The 26,395-nt window shown below is 64.4% G+C and overlaps 2 protein-coding genes across 3 annotated transcripts; one reads left to right on the plus strand and one right to left on the minus strand.

Moving 5' to 3' along the window:
- The first annotated feature begins 35 nt into the window (after positions 1-35).
- NOS3 (nitric oxide synthase 3) lies at positions 36-16,144 on the plus strand. 2 transcript variants are annotated; one of them, XM_084229969.1, is made up of 26 exons: positions 36-741; positions 1,803-1,905; positions 2,215-2,363; positions 2,581-2,743; positions 3,826-3,917; positions 3,995-4,136; positions 4,382-4,521; positions 4,616-4,790; positions 5,260-5,361; positions 5,847-6,041; positions 6,153-6,226; positions 6,301-6,445; positions 6,644-6,748; positions 9,153-9,217; positions 9,512-9,628; positions 9,727-9,901; positions 11,370-11,502; positions 11,601-11,679; positions 11,778-11,965; positions 12,389-12,561; positions 12,788-12,998; positions 13,085-13,172; positions 14,083-14,204; positions 14,914-15,062; positions 15,345-15,539; positions 15,789-16,144. In XM_084229969.1, the coding sequence occupies exons 1-26, from the start codon at positions 584-586 to the stop codon at positions 15,948-15,950; spliced, it is 3,600 nt and encodes a 1,199-aa protein (XP_084086095.1). In that variant the 5' UTR covers positions 36-583; the 3' UTR covers positions 15,951-16,144. The 2 variants fall into 2 exon arrangements, with proteins under 2 accessions (XP_084086095.1, XP_084086094.1); XM_084229968.1 differs by having other exon boundaries at positions 14,914-15,539.
- A 1,030-nt stretch (positions 16,145-17,174) lies between these two features.
- On the minus strand, positions 17,175-23,445 carry ATG9B (autophagy related 9B; the record flags this gene model as incomplete). The annotated part of the gene is made up of 13 exons (XM_084229221.1): positions 17,175-17,302; positions 17,393-17,516; positions 17,638-17,734; positions 17,855-17,988; positions 18,145-18,381; positions 18,732-18,911; positions 19,076-19,229; positions 19,390-20,144; positions 21,554-21,695; positions 22,162-22,323; positions 22,515-22,579; positions 22,735-22,778; positions 22,896-23,445. 13 exons carry the CDS (start codon positions 23,443-23,445, stop codon positions 17,175-17,177), a joined length of 2,772 nt encoding a protein of 923 aa, XP_084085347.1.
- Positions 23,446-26,395: the final 2,950 nt, after the last annotated feature.

The following is a 26,395-nucleotide window of genomic DNA, read 5'->3' on the forward strand; positions in this document are numbered from 1 at the left end:
GTTCCAGGAAATTGGGACTGGGAGGGGAAGGGGTACCCTAATGCCAGACCTAAGGACAAAGGGTCACTGCGCCTGGCTGGGCCTGTATCCCCAAGACTCCAAAAGGGTTTGAAGGCAGGGGCCAGGAGCACGCACATGGGGGGAGGCGGCGAAGGAGAATGCCTAGACCGCCCCCCGTCACTGGGGTCCGGGCCTCACCCCTGCCTCTCACTGTCCGCCAGGGCCCTCAGGACGGGCGGGCTAGGTGAGGTGCAGCCTCCCGCTCTGGTCAGGGCCCCTGGCCATCCCCCTTCCTGCCGCCTGTGCCCAGCTCCTGCACTCCAGTCCCAGGGCTCCACCAGACACCTGGGTTCCCACTTATCAGCCCCAGTCCTCCAGCGGAACCCAGGCGTCCGGCCCCCCACCCTCGGGCCAGTGGGCATGGAGCCGAGGCTTTAGAGCCTCCCAGCGGCCTTGTTCCTGTCCCATTGTGTGTGCGACGGGGCGGGGCGAGGGCGCCGAGAGCCCCCTCCCACTGCCCCCTCCCCTTCCTAAGGAAAGGCCAGGCCGTGCTGGAGGGCCAGGCAGAGTTGAGTTGGCCGGCATGGGCAACTTGAAGAGCGTGGGCCAGGAGCCTGGGCCCCCCTGCGGCCTGGGGCTGGGGCTGGGCCTGGGGCTGTGCAGCAAGCAGGGCCCAGCCTCCCCGACCTCGGAGCCCAGCCGGGCGCCTGCCCCAGCGCCACCCCCCATGCCAGATTACAGGTGAGGGGTAGCTGGGGGGCCAAGGGGCAGGGGGCATAGGGGTAGGTGCTGGGAAGGCTGCCTGGCTGCCAGTGCAGAGGGGTGATGACTACGGACAAGGCTGATGGTGAGGGAGGCCCAGGGGGAACCAGGATGGGCACCAGTGGGCAACAGGTGGAAGTCGGGTGAGGTGCCCACCTGCCAGGCTGGGATGCTGCGCGGCCACCGAGTGCCGTTTAACTTTGCACAAGTTACTCCACCTTCCGAGCTCTGCTTCTAGAACACGCTCTCGTGCTTGCTGCAGGGGGCTGCTCTAAGTTTCCAGCTCCCGGAATCTTCAACCAAAGCCACGATTATTTAACAGAACGACAGAGCTGGGGAGGGTAGGTCCAGGGGTGAGAAGACGGTCTCCCGAAGAGGGAGAGTTGGGCCAGAGACTCAGGTTCTTGGCAGGAGGCTGAGAAGGCCCAGCAGCCAGGCCCTTTCTGCACTGCGCAGGCCTCCCCCTGGTAACCCACACCCCAACACGGACCCAGCAGCCGCAGCCCCCCGAAGTGGCCTCCCGGGGACAGAGGTCGCGGATGCCAGTGGCGGGCCAGCCCAGGCGGGGAGGCTGGGACCGTGGGCAGCCCCAGGGAGAGGTCCAGGCCCGGCGGCCTCACAGGCGCTCTGAGGCCGCGTCCCTCCCTTCCTCCAGCGCGGCCGGCGGCTCTGGGAGGAAGCGATAAGGCTTCTGAGGCTTCCCTTCGCACGATGGCGGCTGTCAGGAGGGTGTGCGCTTGAGCAGGGCGGGAAATCTGGGCAGAGGGCTCCCTGCTGGGGCGCCACTCCACACCCTCACCCTCATGGGGCTCCTTGCAGTTTAGGGGTCGGACACCATGTCCAGAGGCGGCGGGTGGGGGGTGGGCACGCCTGGGGCCAGGGGCTCCGGCCAGCGTCTGCACAGCCCGAGTCTAGTTGAGCAGCGGGAGGCTGGGGCTGGAGCCACTGGCCAGGGCTGGAAGGGACAGCTGGGGACCTCGGCCCTCCGGTCACGGCGCCCGCCCAGAGGAAATACAGTGCTCCCTCTTGGCTTCCAACAGCCCCCCGCTCACCCGCCCCCCGGAGGGGCCCAGGTTCCCCCGCGTGAAGAACTGGGAAGTGGGCAGCATCACCTACGACACCCTGAGCGCTCAATCCCAGCAGGTAAGGCCCAGAGTCTCCCTTCCCAGGAGGGCCTGGGCCAGGATGGCTGCACGTCATTCCCTGAGCTGGCCCCCCGCCTCCAAAAAGAGGGGAGACTGGGAGGAAGCAGAACTGCTAAGGGAACTTTGGTGACCCAGCCTCCAATCCTTGCCCCAAGTTCAGCCCAGCCTCACCCCAATTTCCAGCCTCAGTCCCAGCCCTCAACACACACCTCCCCAGCCTCGCCCACGCTCAGCTACCGGGCCCTGCACCTGACGGGGTCACCACCTTCGCGACCTTGCTTTCACCACCACCCCAACCTTGACACAGGATGGGCCCTGCACCCCAAAACGCTGCCTGGGATCCCTGGTATTTCCTCGGAAACCGCAGAGCCGGCCCTCCCAGGATCCTCCACCAACGGAGCAGCTGCTGAGCCAAGCCAGGGACTTCATCACCCAGTATTACAGCTCCATCAAGAGGTGAGCCCCCCGAGACCCGCAGGCCCCATGCCCACCCGTCTTCAGACCCAGGTCCTTGTCCTGCTCAGGCCGGGACACCTGCTCTGCACCTCCTCAATCACCCACCCCCTTCCTGACAAATGCAGAGTCCCAGCTTAGCAGCTGCAGCCAGCCCCCAACTCTCACACCTGGCCTGGGGGTCTCCCCCCCACTTCCCGCGATCCCCTCTCCTCCCTAGGAGCGGCTCCCAGGCCCACGAGCAGCGGCTGCAGGAGGTGGAGGCCGAGGTGGCGGCCACAGGCACCTACCAGCTCCGGGAGAGCGAGCTGGTGTTCGGGGCCAAGCAGGCCTGGCGCAATGCCCCGCGCTGCGTGGGCCGCATCCAGTGGGGGAAGCTGCAGGTGTGCGGGAGAGAGCAGGAGAACGGCCAGGAGGGGTGGGGGTTCCTGAAGCTTCCCAGGGCACCCCGAGCAGCAGGAGACACTTACCCTTTCCCCTAGAGAGGGGTGCTAGGGAGATAAGCCCCCTAGCGTCGCCTGGGGGGGGAGTACTACTGCCGCAGTGATTCTCTGGGTGTTACTGTCAGGGCAACAGGAGCCACCTTCTGGAAAAGGCCCTGGCTTCTGCCAGCGTGCAAGGAGTGGGCCTCACACGCCCTGCCCGGCCCCTCACCCCAAACACACCGCTCCCTCCTGCCCCCCCCCCGCCCACGCCCTCCTCACACCCCACCCCCATGACTCAGGGTTCTGGGCCGGTCTGTGGCCTGGAGAATGACCTACAGGGGACCTTGATCTGTGACCTTGCCCTCCTTCGTGTAACTGGCACCGGAGGACTTGGAATAGAGCCACAAGCTCAACAGAACCCCAAGGAGACATGAAGTAAACTAAGAGCCACCCTGTCGAACCCCCCTAACCCTTGAGCCCTTCAAAACTCTGGCTTGAATTTGACTCCACTCCAGGCTATTTCACCCCTTGACCTCCCCTGCTCCGTCTCCTCCTCCCCATCTCCTGCTGGGGCTCCTTCCAGCCACTCAAGAGGGCCGCTCCTGGCCTCACAATGTCTGGGGGCAGAGTCTCCAAGGTCTCCCCAGTGCCGCCACCCCCTTCCCATCACCCCTGTGCTCCCAGAGCGAGCTGGGTGACTGGCGGCGGTGCCAGCCTTTGCTTGAGCGCTGTGGGTAACAGGGGACTCACTACCTACACCTTAGGTGGCCGCCCCACCTGTTGGTGATGGGCCCTCCCTCTGAACCAGGTACTGAGCCGCTTCTATAGGAATGGGGAGACATGTGCCCCCAGAAGGAGATAAGGAGCAGACCAGGCCATGCTGGGTGCATGGGGTGCAGGGCAGAAAAGGGTGTGAATGGTCAGAGAGGATCCCCAAGGAGAACACCCAGCTCACAGCAAGGACACCACAGCCTCCTCAGCTTCTCAGAGGGCTGGCACTCACACCCCTGCCCCCTCCTGCCCCCGCCTTGGCTGGTCAGGTGTTCGATGCCCGGGACTGCAGCTCTGCACAGGAGATGTTCACCTACATCTGCAACCACGTCAAGTACGCCACCAACCGGGGCAACCTCCGGTGAGTGCCCCGCCCCGCCAGGCCGCCTCAGCCCGGCCCCGAGAGCCTGGGCTCTGACCAGCTCTGTCCCGTGCCAGCTCGGCCATCACAGTGTTCCCCCAGCGCGCTCCCGGCCGGGGAGACTTCCGAATCTGGAACAGCCAACTGGTCCGCTATGCGGGGTACAGGCAGCAGGACGGCTCTGTGCAGGGAGACCCTGCCAACGTGGAGATCACTGAGGTGGGCACCAAGAGGCAGAGCGGGTGGACTCTAGCCAGAAGGGTTCTGGGATGAGGGCGGGGTCAGTGGAGGGGTCGGTGGGGCCCCTGGGTGAGATGGAGGAGGGAGGCCAAGGAAAGGGCCTGGGGCTGGGCACTGTGAGCCAGCCCAGGTGGCTTCTCTGAGATGAAGGGTGGGGGACACCAAGGCCAGGGGTCTGGGACCAGGCCCAAAGACGCGGGGCTCAGACCCCTGCCCGCTCGCAGCTCTGCGTGCAGCACGGCTGGACCCCAGGAAACGGCCGCTTCGACGTGCTGCCTCTGCTGCTCCAGGCCCCCGATGAGCCCCCGGAACTGTTCGCTCTGCCCCCCGAGCTGGTCCTCGAGGTGCCCCTGGAGCACCCCACGTGAGCACGGCAGGGCCAGGGCCCTTGGAGGGTCCTGTACTGGGGGAGGGCTGGCCGGCCTCCACAGGGGCCTGATCCCGCGCCCCACCCCCAGGCTGGAGTGGTTTGCTGCCCTGGGCCTGCGCTGGTACGCGCTCCCCGCCGTGTCCAACATGCTGCTGGAAATCGGGGGCCTGGAGTTCCCCGCGGCCCCTTTCAGCGGCTGGTACATGAGCACCGAGATCGGCACGCGGAACCTGTGTGACCCGCACCGCTACAACATCCTGGAGGTGCGCCCGTGGGGGGCAGGGGGGAGCTGCGGCCCGCGCCCTCGGGACCGGGCCTTTCACTCGCAGACAGAGCCACAGAAAGTCCACACGCGCCTATCTGGGCCACGCCGGGTGCTGCTAAGCCAGGACTTGGAGTTGGGCCCTGCAGCCGCCCAGGCAGGTGCATGGGGATGGGGTGCAGGCCCACGTGGGGACACGTCTTTGCCTAGGACAGGCTCAGTAGCGCTATAGCTTCCATCGCATTCTCAAAGCAGACTTTGGCCCAAGCGATATGGAACGTTATTTTAGAGGAGAAATGAGGCCCAGGGCTGAGAAGCGACAGGCCCAGGTCCTCTCTCTTCCGTGGTGCCATTGCCGGGGGAACCTGGGGGCCACCGCCCACACCCCAGCCCTCCCACTCATGAGTGTGAGCCGGAGGCTGCAGCCACTGCCCGTGCTGCCCGTTCCAACGCGTGCGCCCCTGCTCCAGGACGTGGCCGTCTGCATGGACCTGGACACCCGGACCACCTCGTCCCTGTGGAAAGACAAGGCAGCGGTGGAAATCAACTTGGCTGTGCTGCACAGTTACCAGGTGCCCGGCCCAGGCTGGCCAGGGGGGTGGGCCGGGGCCGGAGGGGCGAGCGGACCTGGAAACGGGCAGGAGAGGCAGAGTCCTGTCGGCGAGGTGTCGGGGCCCGCCGGCCTGCAGTTCCAGAGGGGCTCCTGCCATCGCGGCCTGCAGCGTGGGGAGCCGGCCGATTTGTACTTAGTAATTCTGGTCCCGGGACACGCCGGCTGTTTTGTTTGCGGGACCCACTGGGTTCCGATGCTCTAGTTCCAGCATCGAGGACGTGCAGTGTGAGGAAACCAGGGCCTGCTGGGCACCTCTGGGGGTGTCAGAGTCTGGGATCTCTTGGTTGGTGAGCACACAGACACTGGAAGCGGGGGCAGCTGGACTTGGGGGACGACCGTGCAGGCTGCAGTTACGGGTGACATTGTGTGTTAGCTTAGGGGTGACTCGCACACCAGGGTTCGGGTGACAGTGGTGGAGTCTAAGTCCCTCCCCCCTCCCCCCAGCTGGCCAAAGTGACAATTGTGGACCACCACGCCGCCACGGCCTCCTTCATGAAGCACCTGGAGAACGAGCAGAAGGCCAGGGGGGGCTGCCCTGCCGACTGGGCCTGGATAGTGCCCCCCATCTCAGGCAGCCTCACCCCTGTCTTCCACCAGGAGATGGTCAACTACGTCCTCTCCCCTGCCTTCCGCTACCAGGTGCCCACCCTGCTGGCTCTTGCCCACTGGGGCCGGCTCTGAGGAAGCGGCTCCAGGCAGCCAACCTTTGGTTTTCTTTACTTCCCCCACCCCCCCGCCACCCCCCTGCAGCCAGACCCCTGGAAGGGGAGCGCAGCCAAGGGCGCTGGCATCACCAGGAAGAAGACCTTTAAAGAAGTGGCCAAGTAGGTGCCCCAGGAGGGCTGCCCTGCCCCTCCCCGCACCACTCAGGCCCCCCTGACCGCTCGCTCGCCTGCAGTGCTGTGAAGATCTCCGCCTCGCTCATGGGCACCGTGATGGCGAAGCGCGTGAAGGCGACCATCCTGTACGGCTCGGAGACGGGCCGCGCCCAGAGCTACGCCCAGCAGCTGGGGAGGCTCTTCCGGAAGGCCTTCGACCCCCGGGTAGGGCTGAGCCCAGAGCGGCAGGGTCTGGAAGGTGGGGGGGCGGTTCACCTGGGCCTTCAGAGGGGCCCGGGAGGACAAGAAAGCACCAGTCAGGGCCCATGAGGAGCCCCGAGACCCACGGGGATCCAGAGGGCCAGTCAGGGCCCGCGGGCAGTGAGGGCCAGTCCAACGATGACGAGGCTCGTCCCCCGACAGGTCCTGTGCATGGATGAGTACGACGTGGTGTCCCTCGAGCACGAGACGCTGGTGCTGGTGGTGACCAGCACGTTTGGAAATGGAGATCCCCCAGAGAATGGAGAGGTGAGCCTGCTGGGTAAGGGGCCACTGGGGCCAAGGGGAGACTCAAACATGGGGTGACAATCCCAGCTCTTCTGGCTCCCCAAGAGCCAAGCATGGTCATTCCATGAGGACCTTGAGCCTGCCCTAGCCGCACCCCCCCACACAGCCTGTGTCCCCAAGGCGCCCGCATAACCAGCGCAGGGCCGCGGCGGCTGCTCCCCGCGGGCCGGCCGGGCTAGCTGGCTCTGGGGCGCTGACAGAGGAGGAGGACGGGGTGTCCTCTGCTCCGCAGTATTTCTGCTGCTTCTTGACAAGAGAGGAGCGCTGTCCGGAAGGCACCGGGGCCGGGCAACTCGGCTTTCTGAAATCTTTAGAACCAAAAACATCAGCGCCGCGCACTTACGTTCTCTATCCTTAACCGGCGTCTCCCCGGCCGCTCCGCCCTGGCCGGCCCTCGCTAGGCTCGCTGCCCAGGCCTTCTCGGCTCCAGGCTCTGGGCAATAAATGCCCTGTGAGCCCGAGGGCCTCCTCTGGTGCCGGCGGGGGCCGGGGTGCTGTTAGAAGCCTCCTCCCCCCGCCCCCCGCTGTCCGGCCCAGCCTGCCCCTGGCCTGCCTTTTAAAGAAAAGCAGAAGCACTCGCTTTGGCTTGGGCAGCGTCAGGCGTCATTACACCACGTGACCCACGAGTCCTACCAAGACACAGATCATTCCATCACCCTGGGAAGCCCCCCGCCCTGCCCCCACGGGAAGCCACCCCAGTTCTGACTTCTGTGGCCGTGGGTCGGTGCCGCCTGCTCTAGAAAGGCGCGGAAGTGGGGGTGTCCAGTGTTAGGGCTTCTGTGTTGGGGCTCCCCCGCGGCAGCGGTGCGCGAGCTCCCCGGGTGAACACACGCTGTTTCCCCTCCTGTTGACAGACACTTGGGCTGTTTCCAGTTTTGAGCGATGATGAATAAAGCTGTTATGAACATTCTTGTGCAAGGCCTCGTGGGCTGATGTTTTCATTTCTCTTGGATAAACACCGAGGGGTGACAGCGCTGGTCACTGGGTGGATGTATGCTTAACCGTAACAAACGCTCCCCAGCACCGCGGCCCCAGCCTGGCAGCGGAGCACAGCTCCCCTCGGGTCCCCAGGGGAGCACGCCCAGGTACGGCCCATGGGAAGCGGCTCTCTTCGCTAAAACACAAGCCAGAATATTTATAGCAGCCTGTTCATAAGCCCCCCACGCTGGAAACAATTCAAATGACTATCAACGTGGACTGGATAAACGGGTACATTCGAACACGGTGCAGCAGCGAGGGGGGGAGGCGTCACCACTCAGCAGCGCAGATGAGTCAAGAGGGAACGTGGCATGAAGGAAGCCAGACGGGAGAATCAGGCCTTAGGGGTCACTTCCTATAAAGCTCAGAAACGGGGAGAACCCATCTGTGGGGTGATCCGTCACCCCGGGAAGGAGGCAGGCAGTGTTGACCCAGAGGGGGCGCGAAGCTGACTGCCAGGATACTGGGGGTGCATCTGGATGGATGCCACTGACCCGGGTAGGTCGAGCTGTGAAAATGCGTCAGGCCGCAGGTGACGTGTGCTTCTCTGCACTGTCTGAAAAGTAAGGCCGGCCGTCCAGACGACGCCCGCGACTGCCGAGCCACGCGCAGCCTGGCTCGCGCTGAGGACTGGGGGCCTGGCGAGTTGGTTCTCCCCGAGTCCGGGGGGCTGCATGTGGGTCAACGTGGTTTTCACAGCCGCGCGTGACACGGCTCCGCCCTCGGGACACTGTCCGTGCGCAGCGGGCGGGGCGCGCGCCCCAGGCTGGACTTTGTTATGACTCGGTGGCGGCCAGGTGGGCCGGGGAGGGAGAGGTTTGCCTGATCAGGTTTGAATCCTGGGGGTCGGCAATTGCATGTCTAGGGAGCGCCCTACGGAGCCGCGCTCGCCGGGCGCCCGTGTCCAGCAGGTGCTGTTCGCACAGCCCAGGCGTCCGCGCAGGGAGGCAGAGCCCGGGTGCTGCTCTGGGGGGCTGAAGAGGAGCCGCCCGCAGGGTGCGCTCCCGCATGTACGTGTCAGAGGAGCTGTAAGCACAGGTCCGTGTGAGCCCCACAGAACGGGCGGGGAGCCCCGATGCTGGGGCACATACTGGGGGCGGGGGCGCCGGGCGGGAAGAGAAGGCCCGTTTTCTCTTTGACACTCTCCCCACTTCCACTGCGTCTCCCAAAGCCGAGAGCTCGGGGCGCACTGGCTGTGCGGAGCAGCAGGATGATTTTTAATGGCACCAAGCGAACAGACGCACACATGGGGGGAGGTGCCCGGGCGGCCTTTGGAAGTTTCGAAAGAAATTAAAAGTCGCAAATAATACCCCGGGGGGCCGGCGCCTGCAGCCCACGCTTGTGCCGGAGACGCTGCAGAGCTAACCTGACCCCTCGCTCCCGCCAGGGCTTCGCTGCTGCCCTGATGGAGATGTCGGGGCCCTACAGCTCCCCCAGGCCCGAGCAGCACAGGTGAGTGGGGGGCATAGGGGAGATGGGGGCGGGGGCGGCGAGGCTTCTGGAGAAACAGGAAGGGGTCTGGAGCTGCCTGGGCCGCCCTCCCCTGTCCCCCGCTCCCCTGCAGTCCCAGGAGGAGGGGCAGTCTGGAGGTCTCCAAGAGGGGCGGGGTCCCCTCCTCTCCCCCCAGCCTGCTCTGGAGAGGGAGATCGAGCCCAGGGGCAGGCCCTTCCTGCCTCAGGCGTCCCTGAAGCCACCCCACGGGCATCTCGGCTCCCCTGACACCGGTCTGTGTCCCTTTCTGGCCAGGAGCTACAAGATCCGCTTCAACAGCGTCTCCTGCTCGGACCAGCTGGTGTCCTCGTGGCGGCGGAAGAGAAAGGAGTCCAGTAACACGGACAGCGCTGGTGCCCTGGGCACCCTCAGGTCTGGGCCTCCACTGGGGGAGGCTGCAGGGCGGGCAGGAGGCCTGGGCACCCAGGGCTGGACAGGGCGGGCTTCACCGACCGCTCCCTGAACCCCAGGTTCTGTGTGTTCGGGCTGGGCTCCCGGGCATACCCCCACTTCTGCGCCTTTGCACGTGCGGTGGACACCCGGCTGGAAGAGCTGGGCGGGGAGCGGCTCCTGCAGCTGGGCCAGGGGGACGAGCTGTGTGGCCAGGAAGAGGCCTTCCGGGGCTGGGCCCAGGCCGCCTTCCAGGTGAGCCCCTGCTCCTGCCCTGCCTGGCCTGACCCAGGCACCCCTCCATTCTGCCTCATCCCTCCTGGACCTCAGACCTGCAAGACTGAGGCAGGGGCCTCCCCGCTGTCCCGCTCTTGTTGCGGTCTCTGCTCCCTCCGTTTCTTCTGAAACCCACCCTTGCTTTGCCCCTGCGCAGCCAGCCTTCTGGCTGGTCCTGAGTGGTGGCCAGCCGGGCGCAGGCAGAGGCAGACAGACCAGGCCCTACTGATGGGACCCTCTGTGGACACAGGCTGAGCCCCTCGAGTGGGCACGGAGGGGCAGGGCGCAGGGAAGGTGGGGCGGGGGGAGAAAGGAAGGATGGAGAGAGGGTCACACGGAGGCAATGGCTGAAGCTGAGAGCAGCAGAGAAACCGCAGGGAGTCAGAGCCAGTGGGCCTGGGGATTGTGCCTGGACCCGGGGTGTCGGGGAGGTGAATGCAGGGTGGGGCGACGCTGTGACTGCTGAGCCTGAGCTTCCTGAGAGGCTGCTCTGCCCGTCTCTTATGCCTGCAGCCAAGCCGGCTCCTCCTCCCCACACCCCCCACACCCCTTTCCCCTACTCTCCCCACACCAGGCTGCGCCAGGGCACCCTCTTCTTTCTTCACCTGGCCCAGCTGGAGGGCGCACTGGGGGGCGCACTGGGGGGCTCAATGGAGGGCCAGAGGCCCAGGCAGGGAGGAGGGAGAATGGAAAACAAGGGGAAAGACTCCAGATAAAGGCAAGTGGGGGGCGCGCAGGAGGTCCTGGGGCAGGACTAGGTGAGGGCGAGGGTAACAGGCCACAGAGCGCTTCCCACAGGAAGACTCCCAGCTGGCAGCCGTGGCGTGGGGGTAGGAAGGAAGGGAGGGGGCGAGGAAGGAAGGAAGAGATAGAAGACTTCACACAAAGGCGAGATTAGCAGGACGGCAATGTGGGGCGGGAGGGGTACCATGGTGAGTGAGCCCCAACTCAAGAGGCAGGGGGAGGGCTGGCCAAGCAGCCGGGGCTTGTGCATGAGCAAACACAGCCAGGACACCCACGCCCAGGGGGCCCTCCAGGAGAGACAGGCCAGCCGGAGACGCCCCGGGGCCCCCAAAATTCACGTCTGGCTTCAGTAGCACTTGTGGGCTTTCATAAAGTATCTCACTCACTCTTCACTGGAGCCTGACAGGGTGTAAAGATGGGGAACAGGCACATAAACTGCGCGGGGGAGCCCAACTGGAACTCCGGCTGCAGGCCTGGCCGCGCCCCTCGGTGCCGCGTGCGAGCGCCGTGCTGCCAGGGACGCGCAGGGAGACAGAGGTGTGCGAGAGGCGTGCGAGGGGAGCTGCGGCTCCCGGGCATCCATTCTCCTCCTGCCCGTGCCGCGCGGATGGGCGCCCAGAAGGCAGTGAGGGGCCGCGGGGCCCGCTGGAGGCGGGCGGGCTCCGTCCTCACTCAGCCCCGCGCCCCGCGCCCCGCGCCCCAGGCCTCCTGCGAGACCTTCTGTGTGGGCGAGGACGCCAAGGCGGCTGCCCGGGACATCTTCAGCCCCAAGCGGAGCTGGAAGCGCCAGAGGTACCGGCTGAGCACCCAGGCCGAGGGCCTGCAGCTGCTGCCAGGTTCGGGCCTGACCTCCCCCGGCCCCCCGCCCCTGCTGGCGACAACACCCGGGGGCCAACAGCTCCCCGCTGGGTCTGTCTCCTCCCTCCCCCGCCAGGCCTGACCCACGTGCACAGGAGGAAGATGCTGCAGGCCTCCGTGCTCGCCGTGGGAAACCTGCAGAGCAGCAAGTCCACGTGAGGAAGACCCCGCCCCCCGCCCCTCTCCCGCCCCGGCTCCCAGCACCCCCGCCCCTCCCAGGCTGCTGCCCCTGGTAACCGCCCCTCTCCCCCAGCCGGGCCACGATCCTGGTGCGCCTGGACACGGGAGGCCAGGAAGGGCTCCTGTACCAGCCCGGGGACCACATCGGCATCTGTCCGCCCAACCGGCCCGGCCTGGTGGAGGCGCTGCTGAGCCGCGTGGAGGACCCGCCGCCACCCGGGGAGCCCGTGGCCGTGGAGCAGCTGGAGAAGGGCAGCCCCGGTGAGGGCCGAGGCCTGGGGCACCCAGGGGCCCCTGGGGGTCAGGACCTGGCAGAGGGCTGCCACCTGCCGTCCAGGCTGGGTCCTGCCTGCTCCGCGGCCGCGCTACCTCCTGCCAGTCTGGCCTTGTTGCTGGATGGTCCGCAGAGCGGGTCCCCTTTCTCAGAACCTGTTCCCATGCCACCCCAAAGGCTGTCCCCTCCCGCTGAGGCCCCCCAAAGGTTCCCCTGGTAGCACACGGGTCTGGAGCTGGCGCGTACCTACCTTTTACCTGGGGTTAAACTGAATTGGGTGGGGAGAGGCAGAGGAGCCCCCAAACACCCAGGGGCCTGCCCAGACAGGCTCATCTCCACAGTTCCAGTGCGGTGAGCCCCGTGTCGCCCCACATTGCCCTTTCCTCAGCGCTCCCCCCACACCGCCCTAGGTGGCCCTCCCCCCGGCTGGGTGCGGGACCCCCGGCTGCCCCCGTGCACGCTGCGCCAGGCGCTCACCTTCTTCCTGGACATCACCTCCCCGCCCAGCCCCCGGCTCCTGCGGCTGCTCAGCACCCTGGCGGAGGAAGCCAGCGAACAGCAGGAGCTCGAGGCCCTCAGCCAGGTGGGGGGCCAGCGGCGGGGAGTGGGCCTAGTGAGGCAGGAGGAGCTGGGGCCCGGGATCCCCCGGCCAGTGTGAACTGGAGTTTGAAGATCAAGCTCGAGGCCTGCACCCAGAAGGGGCTCTGGATTGAGGGGAGAAACCCCAAGGAGGCGCAGCTCTCGAGGGTCAAGATGGAGGTCAGCAGGCCGGGCGAGGAGGTTCCAACCCCCGCACCCTGCCCCTCCAGGACCCCCGTCGCTATGAGGAGTGGAAATGGTTCCGCTGCCCCACGCTGCTGGAGGTGCTGGAGCAGTTCCCGTCGGTGGCACTGCCTGCCCCCCTGCTCCTCACCCAGCTGCCCTTGCTCCAGCCCCGGTACTACTCGGTCAGCTCAGCACCCAGCGCCCACCCGGGAGAGATCCACCTCACGGTAGCCGTGCTGGCCTACAGGACCCAGGGTGAGGCTGCAGAGGGGCAGGGGCAGGCCACACAGTGGCCCCAGGATGGCCGCCTCACTGGCTCGCTCTCCTTCCCAACCCCTTAGACGGGCTCGGGCCCCTGCACTACGGAGTCTGCTCCACGTGGCTGAGCCAACTCAAGGCCGGAGACGCTGTGCCCTGCTTCATTAGGGGGTAAGTGTGCAGTGGGGTGCAGGCAGAAGGGGCATCAAGAGACTGTCCAGCAGGAGGAAGTGCCACATGGGTGGCCTGGGACAAAGAGGAGTCGGCGGGCACAGGGAGAGGGTGGCGGTTTTGGTGAGGCGGTGATTGGGAACGGAGGACCTAACACGTCAAGGACAGGGCGTTCCCTTGGCCACTGCAGCACTTTGGCAAGCTTTGGGTCTTGCCCTAATTTGGGGCAGTGTCTAGAAGCTGCGCTGTGTCTTCCCCACATCCTTGGGGCCAGTCTGAGGTTGGCAGGCGTGGCACCCTGTTCAAGAGCAGGTGCCCAGGTAGTTGAGAGTGAACTAGCTGGCTACCACAGTCATGACAGAGAGCTCAGAGAAAGTGGAAGGGTCTCAGCACCCCCGTTCCGTTTGCTGGGTTCAGAAGTCTGGCCCCATCCACCAGCCAGGAGCCAAAGACTCCAGTGAGACTAAGATTTCCCAGTGGCACCAGCAAGGCCCAGTGCCCCGAGCCCAGCTGGGAGGCTAAGTGACAAACTACCAATCGGCTGAATACCAGCAAATGCCAACGTTAAGGTGGTGACTAAAATAATCACCCAACAATCCTGTGAACCCAAGGCTGTCCTCTTACCCCTATTTCTAAGTCTGCTCAACCGAGACAGCAAGAGATCCTTCGGTTCAGGTCTGAACCATATTCCCTTTGACCCAATCAACTCCCAGAGCCCACGGGGTGGGGGCACTGCCGCCTGCAACTCCACTCGCCTTCCCTTCCTGGGAACTGGACGCTGGCAGGGGAGCACTGCGCGGGAGCACAACTCCCATTTCCAATGGGAGTGGACTCCTTGCTCAACCCCCATGCTGCTGGTAAGAGCGGGGAGCTAGGGAGGCAGGCGGGAACTGACGGAGTCTCTCATTAGGGCTCCCTCCTTCCGGCTGCCACTTGATCCCAGCTTGCCCTGCATCCTGGTGGGGCCTGGCACGGGCATCGCCCCCTTCCGGGGATTTTGGCAAGAGCGGCTGCACGACATTGAAAGCAAAGGTGAGGCGGGGCCAGGGAGTGAGTGGAAGGCAAGAGGCAGTCACACACCCTAGGGCCGGAGGGGTGTGGACTGGAAGGCAGGAAACAGGCAGGAGAGTGGGTAAGGAACCGACCACAAAGGTGAAAAGGAGTTTATCAGAGCAAGGGGGAGGGAGAGGACAGTGTGTGTCAGGCTTCTGGTGGCTGGCACAGCGTGGCCGTTGGGCTGGATTAGGGACGTGTGCAGGGAATGGGGCTGGGACTCGGAACACATAACCGCTGCCAGTAGACTCTGGACTGGACTCTGGCCTCAGGGCTGGAGGACGCTGTAGGGTGCTCAGGTTGGGCCCGGGGTGCCTGGGGCAGTCAATCGATCCAAAGAAGAGAGTTGTGATGGCACAGCAGGTTGCAGGTGTGGGAGGATGTGGGTTGGGGCAGGGCTGGATAAGACTCCCCCAGTGTGGTGTTACATGGCACAAAGGGGCGACTTTAGCACAGGGGCGTCTCCACCCGGGGAAATCACTACCTCCTGTGAGCTCCTGCAAATCAGGAGTGTGGCAAGGTGTCTGTGGAGGCCTCTGCCCTCTCCTGGAGGCCAGACAAGCGAGGGTGGTCCTCTTCTGTCGGAAAAGCTAGCTGGCAGCCTGGGCCAGGGAAGCCAGTGGGAGGTGTCCCTAGGGCCGTGCCCCTTGGCGGGGGAGCCTCTCCCAAGCCACGGTGCTGCTTGCAGGGCTGCAGCCCGCCCCCATGACCTTGGTGTTCGGCTGCCGATGCTCCCAGCTCGACCACCTCTACCGCGACGAAGTGCAGGATGCCCAGCAGCGCGGGGTGTTTGGCCGAGTCCTCACCGCCTTCTCCCGGGAACCCGACAGCCCTAAGGTGAGGGACCCTGAAGGGCGCAGGAATAACCTGAAGCCAGGGCTGGGGCGAGGCGGCTGTGCGCTCCAGCACCCCCCTCCCCACCCCCCTCCCCGCCACGCGCAGGGCTGGGGAACCCGCCTGCGCGCTCAGCAGCAGCAGCGCCCGCGGGCTGGACGCCCCTTCGGGCCTCGCGCACCCGCACCCAAGCCCCTCGCTGGCTCGGCCCCCCGGCCCACCCCGCGCGCCGGCCGCACCTGGCGGCCGGGACTCACGCCCCGGGCCGGGCCCGACCCTCCCCAGACCTACGTGCAGGACGTCCTGCGGGCCGAGCTGGCCGCCGAGGTGCACCGCGTGCTCTGCCTCGAGCGAGGCCACATGTTTGTCTGCGGCGATGTCACCATGGCAACCAGCGTCCTGCAGACGGTGCAGCGCATCCTGGCGACAGAGGGCGACATGGAGCTGGAGGAGGCCGGCGACGTCATCGGCGTGCTGCGGGTGCGGAGGGGCGGGACCGGGCGCTCGAGGGGCGGGGCCAGGGGCTCCGGGGGCGGGGCCGGGCGCTCCGGGGGGCGGGGCCGGGCGCTCCGGGGGGCGGGGCGGGCACTCCGGGGGGCGGGGCCTGGCGCTCCGGAGGCGGGGCCGGGCACTCCGGGGGGTGGGGCCGGGCGCTCCGAGGGCGGGGCCCACTCCCGCGCGGATCTCAGATCCGGTCTTGGTTCCGACGCGCCCCGCTTTTTCCCGCAGGATCAGCAACGCTACCACGAGGACATTTTCGGGCTCACTCTGCGCACCCAGGAGGTGACAAGCCGCATCCGCACCCAGAGTTTTTCCCTGCAGGAGCGGCGTCTGCGGGGCGCAGTGCCCTGGGCGTTCGACCCGCCGGGCCCAGACACCCCCGGCCCCTGAAAGCCGCTTGCTCTCCAGCCCGGCTCCTGGCGAGCGCGGCCGTCGGTCCCCCCGACCCACCCCATCGGGCAGCCCGCGACCACCACGTTGCCCTCCCCTCCCGAGGTGCCTCCCGTCCGCCCCGTCTGCCGGGCCCCCCTCACTCCCGAGGCCGAGTGCAAGTGTCTCTGCAGACCTGCCCCCCCACACACACACCTGGAAGGCCACACCCCAGCGTGGTGTTCCAGAGGCCGCAGGTCACCCCTTGCATACTCCTTAGGTGAATTTAGATTCCCCTCCCCTCCTTTAGAGGTATCTTATCTTGAAACCTACTCTTTAAATCGATCAAATATTTATTATTGAAGATAAGAGACTGGAGCAGATATTCTTAGCGCTATGAAGATACCTAGCCCAGCCGGGTAGATTAAAATGACAGAACGACAGCTTCCTCTTCTTGCTGGTGTGGAGTGAGGGTGGAGTTCTTTGGCAGGGAGGCCCCGCGCTGCAGGCTGACTGATTTCACAAATGAGGTTTCTGGCCAATGACAGGCACCAAGTGGTGCCCTCCTGCTCGTAACTGAGAAGCAGGAGCGGGGAGGCCAGACACCAAGGTCCCAGGCTGTGCAGCGCGGCCAGGCAACCAGGCAACCTCTGCTGCCAGGTTCAGACAGGATGAGGAACCCAGCCCTCGTAAGATATCAGACCAATGCCCAACTCCGAAAAACAGCCCTCGCTGGAGGTTTGCACTCACCAGTCCCCACCAGTTACCCTCCACAAGTCCCCTGGGAACTTGAAGGCCTGAAGAACCCACTCAGGTCCCATTCCTCATTGTTTGCGGGCATTAGCTTGGCCTCAGGATCCAGTCTGGACAGCTCGTTGGGCCGGGGTTCCCTTAGGCCTTGTGTGTGGTCTAAAAGTTGTTTCCAGATGCCTTTGGCATCTCCTCCTCTCCCCTTTCTCTGCGCTCTGGGGCGAGTTTGTCACTGACCCCCAACTCCTGCCCAACTAGGTATACAGGGGACCAGGGTCCCTGGGGGATCTCTAAAGAGAGCTCGGCGTGTTCTTCCACTCCACCTTGTCACATCTCCCGGTGCTGGAGAAGCTGGAGACACTGGGAGGGAGAAAAAGGCCCTTGGGTTAGTTTCCAGAGATGATCACCCCAGATTCTGGCTACTGCTCCTATTGCTCCATTCTGGCTCCCCCCAATTTTCTACTTATTACACAATACCTACCCCCAGAAGGCCACTCAGTCAGTGCTAGGGGCCTGGCCAGGCTCCTTCTGGGCATCTGTGGTTTCCTGAAACCCTCCAGGGAACAAAGTCTGGTCCCGCTGGGCTCTCCACTGCTGTCTGGGGCTAGAGACAGGACTGGAGCCTGGTGAGAAAAGCCATCAAGTGGCTACTGCTGTGTCGCCAGCACACACACAGGCAATCAATCAGTCCCCCCTCCTCCCTGATGCCTCACCATCACTGGACCAGGATGGCTTCTCCTCATCAGGCGACAGTGTCTGTGAGGGGCTGGACCAGCGCCGGGACAGGGAGGTGGCGGAAGCCTCACCCCATGCTCCCTGCTGCTGCTGCTGATGGAGCTAAATGGGAAGGAGAGAATGAGGGACTCCCTCCTGCTCTCAGGCGGACCCAGACCCCAGGCTAGGTGCCGAGGGTTCTGGCACCTCAACTCCCTGCTTCTTTGCACACTCCTCTACTCACCTGGTGCAGGTATATGGCGTGGAGACTCATCTCAGCAGAAGTCAGCTCTGGGAGCTGGGCCAGCTTCTGCCCCCCACTGCCTCCTGGGGACACGCAGCTGGAACAGAGGGTGCAAGGATCAAAAAGACATACCTTCCCCCCAACACCCTAAAGGGAGGGCAAAGCTTAATTCCCCCACCTCACCCTCCTCAGAGCCCCCAGCGACACTGCATCTCACCTTGGGTCCTGGGCAATTCGGGAGATGGAGGCCAGGAGGCTAGCTGTGGCCGCAGCTGGGCAGGGGCCGGTGGGGCTCAGGTCCCTCTGGGGCAGGAGGGGGTGCACCAAGAGGTTGGCCAGGAAGGTCTCAGGCTGGAGCAAACACAGAGGGGGTCAGAGGGAGCACAGACGGGGAGGAGGAGGTCATCTAAAGACGGCAGGCAGCGGGCTGGACTGCTGAGCAGGCGGATACTAAAGGTCAGAGAGGGAAGGGGGTGTTGAGGGCAGAAGGCCTGGTGGGGGACTCACCAGAGGAGAGGAGGAGTCACTGAGCACCCCAGGGGTCGGGGGGCTGCGAACCGAAGTGGCACCCCAAGCCGCAGCGTCTTGCTGAACCCGGCCTCTCAGGTGCCCCAGGAACTTGGAGCTGTGCCCTGGGGGGCGCCATTGAGGATGCACCAGGGAGAACCTCATCAAGGAGAGCTCGGTCTTTCCGTCCTCCGCACGCTGAGACAGCGAGGCCTCTGTCTGTCCCGCCGAGAGCCACTGGGAGCAAAGAGCCTTTCAGGTGCTGTGGACACTGCACCTCGCGGGGCCGGTGGGACAGGACACACTAGCCCCACTTCCCAGGGGAAAGAAGGCGGCCCACAGAGGGACTTGCTCAAGGTCACCCCAACACCCCGCACGGAGCAGGACTGGCTCTCGACGGCATTGGGTTGATGCCGGCCTTCCTCTAGCCTTGGCGTTGACAGGCACTTGGGCCAAGGGAAGTGGAGCTCCTAGTTCAAGGTCACGGGCAGCAGGGCGGGAGCTGGGCTTGGACCCAGGTCCACTATGGGTGCGGCGAGCAAACTCCTCCGACCCACAGCCCCACACGGCCGGGGAAGGGCTCTAACCTGAGGGTGGCCGTGGCGCTTCACGTCCATGAGGGCAAAGGAACAGATGTCCCCCACCCCCGCCACGTCCACAGTAAAGTGATGGAAAAAGTCAATGATCTCCAGGGCGCGAGGGCGAAACCAGAAGAGCAGGAACAGTGGGGTGAGCAGAGGGGACAGCAGCTCCTCGAGGAGGGAGACCTGGACAAGCAGGATGCGGTGAGAAGGGGGTGCTGAGGTCCCACCCCTCCTGACTGGGACGGCCGGGGACGCTCCCCGGGCCAGGACAGCCGGTCACTGCCGGGGTCCTGGGATAGCCAGACGGCCCCGCTCCCTGTCCCGGGCCAGCGGGCCGCGCCCCTCACCGCTCGGTACTGCAGCAGCCGCGCCATCTGCCGGTACGCGCTGGCCTTGCCGGCGGGGCCCGGCTCCTCGGGCAGGTAGTGCATGTGGGCCAAGGCCGCCTGCAGCAGCAGCTGGGGGGACCGGCCCAGGCACCGCTCGTCGGGCAGGAAAGACCTGGAGGCGGGGCCGGGTGGAGAGGGGCGCGCGGTCAGGCGTCGTGCGCGCCGGGCTGGAGAGACGCGGGCGGCGGCGGCGGGGAGGGGTGGGGGGCTCCGGGGGGCTCGGCCGCCGATCGCAGGGACGCGTCCCCCCTCCCCGGCCTCTCCCGGCGCACCTGGCCACGGTGGCCGTGACCCCGAGCGCGGTCATGGCGGTGAGCACGTGCTCCACGGCCAGCACGTCCTCGTCGTAGACGGTGAGCACCAGCAGCGCGGCCAGCAGCGCGCCGGCGAAGAAGACCACCTGGCGGGCCAGCAGCGCCAGCAGCGGCGCGGGGGGCGCGGCGGCGCGCAGGAAGGCGGCCGCGGGCCGGTAGGCGCGGGCCAGGCGCGCGCGCAGCTCGTGCGGCAGCTCGTTGAAGTGGCGCAGCTGCAGGCGGGCCAGGCGGGACCAGCGGCGCGTCCCCAGCGCGCCCGGCTCGCGCCGCAGCAGCTCGGCGTGGCTGTAGAAGGCGTGCAGCACCTGCCAGGCCAGCACCAGCGGGCTGAGCGCCAGGTTCACGGCGGCCAGCAGCAGCACCGCGCGCCGCCAGCGCGCCGCCAGGGCGCCCCGCTGGTCGCTGCGCTTGTAGGCGTCAGGCAGCTCCCAGCCGCCGCGGAAGAGCGAGAAGGGGCCGCGGAAGAGGAGCAGGTCCACGTTGAGCGCCAGCCCGCGGCTGAGGAAGCCCGCGCCGCCGCCCCAGGGCAGCGCGCAGCGGGCGGGCAGCAGGCCCTTGTTGGCCAGCGCCACCTGGTAGTTGGTGTAGCGCAGGATGCGGTGGTGCACGTCGAGCTCGGTCAGCGGCCGCGGCTGCACGCACAGCCCCCCGCTCCTCTGCAGCGCCAGGAGCCGGGACTGCACCTCCGCCCAGGGCACCGCGCTGAGCTCCTCCTGAGGAGGGGGACCGTGAGCGCGACCCGAAGGGCCCGCCACCCGCAGGCCCACCCCACCGCGCCCCGGCTGCAGCCGCCCCCGCGGGCTCTCACACCCAGGGGCCCTGGCTGAGACCTGGGTGTGTGGCCAGGTGTCTGGCCCCTGCCCTCCCCTAACCCAGTCGCTGACAAGGGGCGCTTCCAGCTTCCTCCCTTCCTGCGCTGGAAGGCTGCTCCCCCAGCCCCAGCCCTGAGAGGCCATGAGTCAGCGCTTCCCTGAGCCACCTCACACCCTAAACTTGTCAAGTATTTGATAGGAGCTCTGGGGTGCAGGCTCGAGAGAGCCCCCCCACGGTCCACAGTCCTGCACTTCCAAGACTCAGAGGCACCACAGCTGAGGGGAACCTCGCCTCCCTGTGCCGAGGGGGCCAAAAGCCTCACCTCCTTTGGCTTTGAGACCCCAGCCTGGCCCCACGCCATCCCCGGGTTAACCGTCCTAAGACACTGGCTGTGTCCACCCCGGGCGTGGGGGCGGTCAGAGCGGGGAGCTCATCTGCAACCTCATTTGAGCCCCGTTTCACCCAGCTGCCCCCGTCCAGGTTAGTCAAGTCCCTCCGGGCCAGCCTCTCCAGTCCATCCCAGGGTCTCCCTTCCCCTGGAAGGAACAGGAGGGGAGGAGAAAGAGGAGAGAAAAGATAGACAGAGAGAGGTCAGCAGGCACCCCGAGGAGCAGCGGCCTGACCATGCCCGCCCCGCCTCCGCCGCCCTGGCCTTCTCCACCGCCCCAGGCTCTGTGCCTGGTGCTTCCCAGCTCAAGGGGGCTTTCCAGAACCTCTCCCGGGGTGGTGCAAGAGGATTGTGTGGAAGGTTCTGGGCTTCTGAGGGGCAAGGAAAACTGGCTGCAGGGTTAGCCTCAGAGCCGGGCCTTACAGAGGAACTTAGGGACAGCAAGCAGGAGTGACGGGGAGGCTGGAGAGGAAGGAAGGCAGGCAGGGAAGCGGGGCTGGGACAGCGAGGGCCCCGGGGGTAGCATGCTGCAGGGGGCGAGGCCAAGAAGAGGGGTGGTGTCACCCAGCGGGGTGGGCTATTTGCCCCCTTCCTGCATCAGGGCTGGGACTGCCTCCACCCCTGTCCTGCCTAGGCTAGCCTGGATTCTCCCCACTCTGAGCTCTGATGAGTGTGTTTACACGGCTGTTGTTTTGATCACAAGCACGTGACTAAATCCTCTTCGGCAACCCTTCTACATCAGCCAAGCTGCTTGAGGTGAGGACTTGTTTTACAAGGTGGCACCCCGCCTTGTAACATTACTCGCAGCCTCAGGTAGGTGTCATTGAGGCCTTCAGCCCTCTTTCTAGTTGGTCCTTCAGTCTGTACTGTAGCCCCCCACCCACCTGGCACCAGACACACGGACACCCCCACCCAGCTCACCGGGGGGATGTGCAGGGCCTCCTTGTAAAACACCTGGATGTCCCAGAAGCTGAAGAGGTTGCAGACTGACCGAAGCAGCTGGAACAGCCAGAAGGCAGCAGCCAGGATGAGAAGAAAGACCAGCAGGGGGCTGGAATGGATCCTGGGGGAGGGACAGAGAGCGGCAAGAAAGTGGGGGCCCGATAGACAGGGGACCAGACTTAGGGAACCGTGGAGAAGACATGGAGGAGACCAGCTAGACCAGCAGTTCTCAAAGGGTCGGGGGTCCCTGAGCCTCTCACAAGCATAGTCAAGGTCAACATTTTTTTTGCAAACTCTGGGTTTCTGCCATTGTCAGTGTCCTGTGATCGCCAGGGTGCAGCGGAGGCCTTGCATCCAGAGCGGGCCAGCACTGGGATGCGCCTGTGCTTTAGGTTCTAAAGCTGTTCTCGGCCTTCTGGCCTAACGAGGTACATATCCCCAGCCGGGATCCTCGTCTGCAAAAGCCCTTGGGAGGTCTCTGTCAACTGTAAGTGCACTAAGGACACCTGAGCCCAAACACTGGGAGACTGCTGATCTAGACCACGGGACCAAGGGCTCCCCACCCACCCTCAAGCACTGGCACTCACCGCTGGGCACACTGGCCAGAGGACAGGATGGCATCTGACAAGGTCACCTTGTTGCGGAGCAGCCCGGGACTCGTGCGGTTATTCAGTTGGTTGGCAAAGAGGACGTTGTAATCCACGCAGCGCAGAAGGAAGGTCGTGAAGGTGACAATGAAAACAAATTGTCTGGGACGCAGGGAGGCTACGGATTAGGCCTGAGGGCCGGGGGGCACCTGGCCCAGCCTCCAGGGCAAGCCCCGGGCTCATCCCACCAGGCAAGCCCTGGGTGGCTCAGGAAGGCTCTGGGTGGCCCCACAGCAGCAGGCAAACAGGGAGGGGGAGCCGAGGACAGAGTTTGGGTTCTGGTGGCATCTCACCCCAGCTGGAAGACATCCTCCAGGAGGATGCAGGTGAAGCCGTTCCTCTGGTGGTAGCTGTAGATGTGGACGGGTCAAGAAACAACCCAGCAGGATGAGCCTGTCAGGACACGGCCCCCAGCAAGCCCCCACCCACCGCACCCTCGAGTCTCCCGACAACGTTGGTGCCAGCCGCCCGGGGGTCTTCCTGGGCCACCGCCGTACCCAGCACAAAGGATATCTTGGTGAAGAAGCTGTCCAGGTTCTGGATGTGGTGCCAGGAGCCTGGGCACAAAGGGGAAAGGGTTGGCACCTGGCTGCCGCCTAAGTGATAAGCTCCCGACCCTCCGTCCCTGCCAGAGCTCCTGACACCGCCCCCTCACCCCACACCCACACACTCACCTCGGAGCCCTTCGGGTACATGCAGCAGGGGCTGCTGATCCTCCCCGTGGAGGGGGGAGTCTTGGGACCCCTCAGGGTCACAGTCCTCCAGCCGCTCATAATCCTGTTCAGGGATCAGAGGGCCTATCCGCAGCCCAGGAGGGTCCTGGGGGCATCGGCGTGAGGGAAGGGGAGTCACCGAGGCCAGGGATGGGGTGGAGTGGGAACCCCAGCAGCGGGGAGCAGAGATGGGTGTTGTGGTGGAGCTCGCCTGCTTGGGAGGGGCTGCTGGGGTGGGGAGGGCACTGCGGCGAGGCTGAGAAGCCCCAGGACCCTGAACCACTGAGCAGGAAGGTCCCGGGGCTGCAGCAGGAACTGAGGACCGGCTGCTTCTCATGTGAGGGACTGGGGACAGAGAGAAGATGGAGACCCTCCCGCTCCCAGGCCCCCGACCCGGAGGAGGAGGAAGAGGAGGCAGCGACATGGGGAGGAGGGGCACTGATCCAGGCCCCGGGTCTCCCCACCGCCCCAGCCGCCCCCTGCTCCCCCCCCAGCCTATTCGCCTCACCATCGGGCTGGCGGCCTCTCCCGAGATCTTGGATGATGGGAGCTGCTGCCACTGCCACGGACGACGGCCGGGTTGCCGAGCAGGACTTCAACAAGGACAGGGACAACAACAGCACATGATTCAGTGGGACGGTCACACCCCTTCCAGGGCAACCTGCGGCCAAACCTCCAGAGCCCCGCCTCCTCCTTGCTGGGAGGGGCAGCAGTTTGAGGGGCAGGAGCTGAAAAGGCCTCAGACCAGAGGAGACACCTATTATCCCTTCTGCAGACCCGGCAGGAGTTAGAGCCCCGGGAGCAGCAAAGTAAGACAAGCAAAAAGAAAACCCTATCAAGGCATCCTAGGATGATGGACCTACATGTTAGGAACTGGGTTTCTTAAAATCTTGTCTCCCTCCCCCCCACACACACCCATAGTGATTGACAGAGCAATGTTTTAAGGCCAAAAGCAAAGCAAAGAAAAAATGAGGCTGCTGGTTGTCTGTCTGCCAGGACTAAGAAGGAGGAAGGCCGACTTGGCAGGCAGCTTGAGGGAAACCTGGAAGGAAGGAGAAGCAAGGATAGGAGCTGCCTTGCATATAAGAAGTGGTTTGGGGAGCCTAGAGTAAAAAAATGGGGCCCCTTGGAAATGCTATTATGTTTTTTTTTTTGAGGCATGCTTATTTATTTGTTTGTTTTTGTTTTTTTTTGTTTGTTTGTTTATACATGCACTGGGCACAGTCAGAAGCTTGGGAGGGTGAGAGAATTCACCAGAGCGGGGAGCAGAGCAGGCAGAAGGACCGAAGGACACTGCTGAGGGGAGCAGCGGGCGGCAGGAGAGGTCTGCGCGCCATGCGGGACCCTCCTCCGGTGGCCGGGGAGCAGCCGGGGATCGAACCGGCGCCGCAGAGGCCGCAGGCAGCTTCGCAACCCAGTGCTCAACCACTGCGCCACTGGGGAGGCCCTATTATGTTTATTTCTTTATCCTCTTGAACCCTGAAATCCATTCCCCCAGGTCTTGGTCCAGTTTCTGGGGTCCCCTGAAGTATCCAGGCTTGGGGCTTGAGAACCTGCAGAGGAGGGCAGCTGGGGTTCTGGGGTTTGAAGGATGACCTGACTGAGTGAGTTCCTCACTGTCACCCCTGGAGGATGGAGGAGGAGGAGGTGGCCAGGCAACTGGTTGGGTGGCTTGTCCAACGCCATTCTTGAGGCCTTGAATCACCAGGTTTCCTACCGAAGCCCATTCCTGAGGTGCTGACTCAGCCACCCAGGTGTCAGGCCTGCAGGGCTTAGCCTAAGGGCCAGGACCCAAGCTCTGGGCAGAACGGAGCTTCCAGTTGCTCACTGGAAGAATGTGCAGGCCATCGTGAAACCACTCACAGAATGTACCCATTCTCCTTCTGCGCCTCCTTCCTGGCTGGGGGAACCCCTTAGTAACTCAGGGTGTGCACAGCAGGAGGCAGAGCTAGGAAAATGAAATTCTCTCCTCCTAGATGTAATCAAAATGGAACCCCACACTGCAGAGGACATCTGTCAAGATTAGCTATGTGGGTTTTGTCTGCTCTCTCCTCGCTCACCCCCATATTCCACCATACTCACATTAGGACCCCTCCCCCCTCACCATCCCCATACACGGGAAACAACCTCAAACTGTTGTAGAGCAACCCCGATACAAAACGGGGTGCCTGACTGTGGGTCCTCACCTGCGCTCTTAAAAGGACTTATCAATGCTCTACTGCAGGCACACGCGAAAGGTTAATAAAAAGTTGATTTACAAGGGAAGGGGAAAGGAGGAAATGTACAGCTCAGGGAGAAAAGTGGGAGACAAAGTTTTAAATGAGTCCTACCTGATCCGCCGATCAGAAATCCCAAATGGCGCCCTGAGAGCTGGCCGCCAGCCAGGAGCCCTGAAGCCAGGAGGCAAGTGAGAGCGAGCCCCCCCAAGGCCCACGTGTTTGGTTTTTATACCCAACCTGGCTGCTTAACTCCACGCTCAGGTCCCAGCCACCCTCCCTTTGGTGGTGATGGGATTTGTCTTTCCCAATGTCCTGATGGCTTTAGTCTGGATTGGGGGTGGAGTCCACAAAGCCTGTATGGGATTAGCTCAGGACATCCTTTCCCCCTAACAAAACCAATCCTGGCACATTTTCCTACCCATTTCTGTTAGGGGGAAAGGATGTCCTGAACTAATCCCATACAGGATTTGTGGACCCCACCCCCACTCCAGACTAAAGCCATCAGGACATTGGGAAAGACAAATCCCATCACCACCAAAGGGAGGGTGGCTGGGACCTGAGCGTGGAGTTAAGCAGCCAGGTTGGGTATAAAAACCAAACACGTGGGCCTTGGGGGGGCTCGCTGCCGCTCGCCTCCTGGCTTCAGGGCTCCTGGCTGGCGGCCAGCTCTCAGAGCGCCATTGGGATACCAGATCGGGGGATCGGGTAGGACGCATTTAAAACTTTGTCTCCCACTTTTCTCCCTGAGCTGTCCATTTCCTCATTTCCCCTCCCTTGTAAATAAACCTTTTATGAACCTTTCGCGTGTGCCTGCAGTAGAGCATTGATAAGTCCTTTTAAGCGCGCGGGTGAGGACCCACAGTCAGGCACCCCGTTTTGTATTGGGGCTGCCCTATGACAGTTCCACCTCAGATTCATTGACTGACAGTGCCCCTACCACCACCCACCACTCAAGCCAATCTATTATAAGACTGGCACGCTCCCCTGCCAGGCAGCTGGAGATGGGCGGTCGAACGAATGAGACAGAGCCACTAGCCTAAAAGACGTCACAGCCGAGTGGAGGCGGGCTGTGTAAACAAATAATTAACGCGGGACAAAAAAGATGCCCAGCTGAGCTGCGGAAGCCTCAGGCAACTCAGCCTGCCGGCGGGAGGCGAACACCCGCGGGGAGATGGACCCGAGGACCGCCACCCCGGGGGTTCTCAATCGTTGGCTGGGGGGGGGCGTGTCAGAATCGCCGGG

The sequence above is a fragment of the Talpa europaea genome (assembly GCF_964194135.1).
Source record: "Talpa europaea genome assembly, chromosome: 3".
Lineage (NCBI taxonomy): Eukaryota > Metazoa > Chordata > Mammalia > Eulipotyphla > Talpidae > Talpa > Talpa europaea.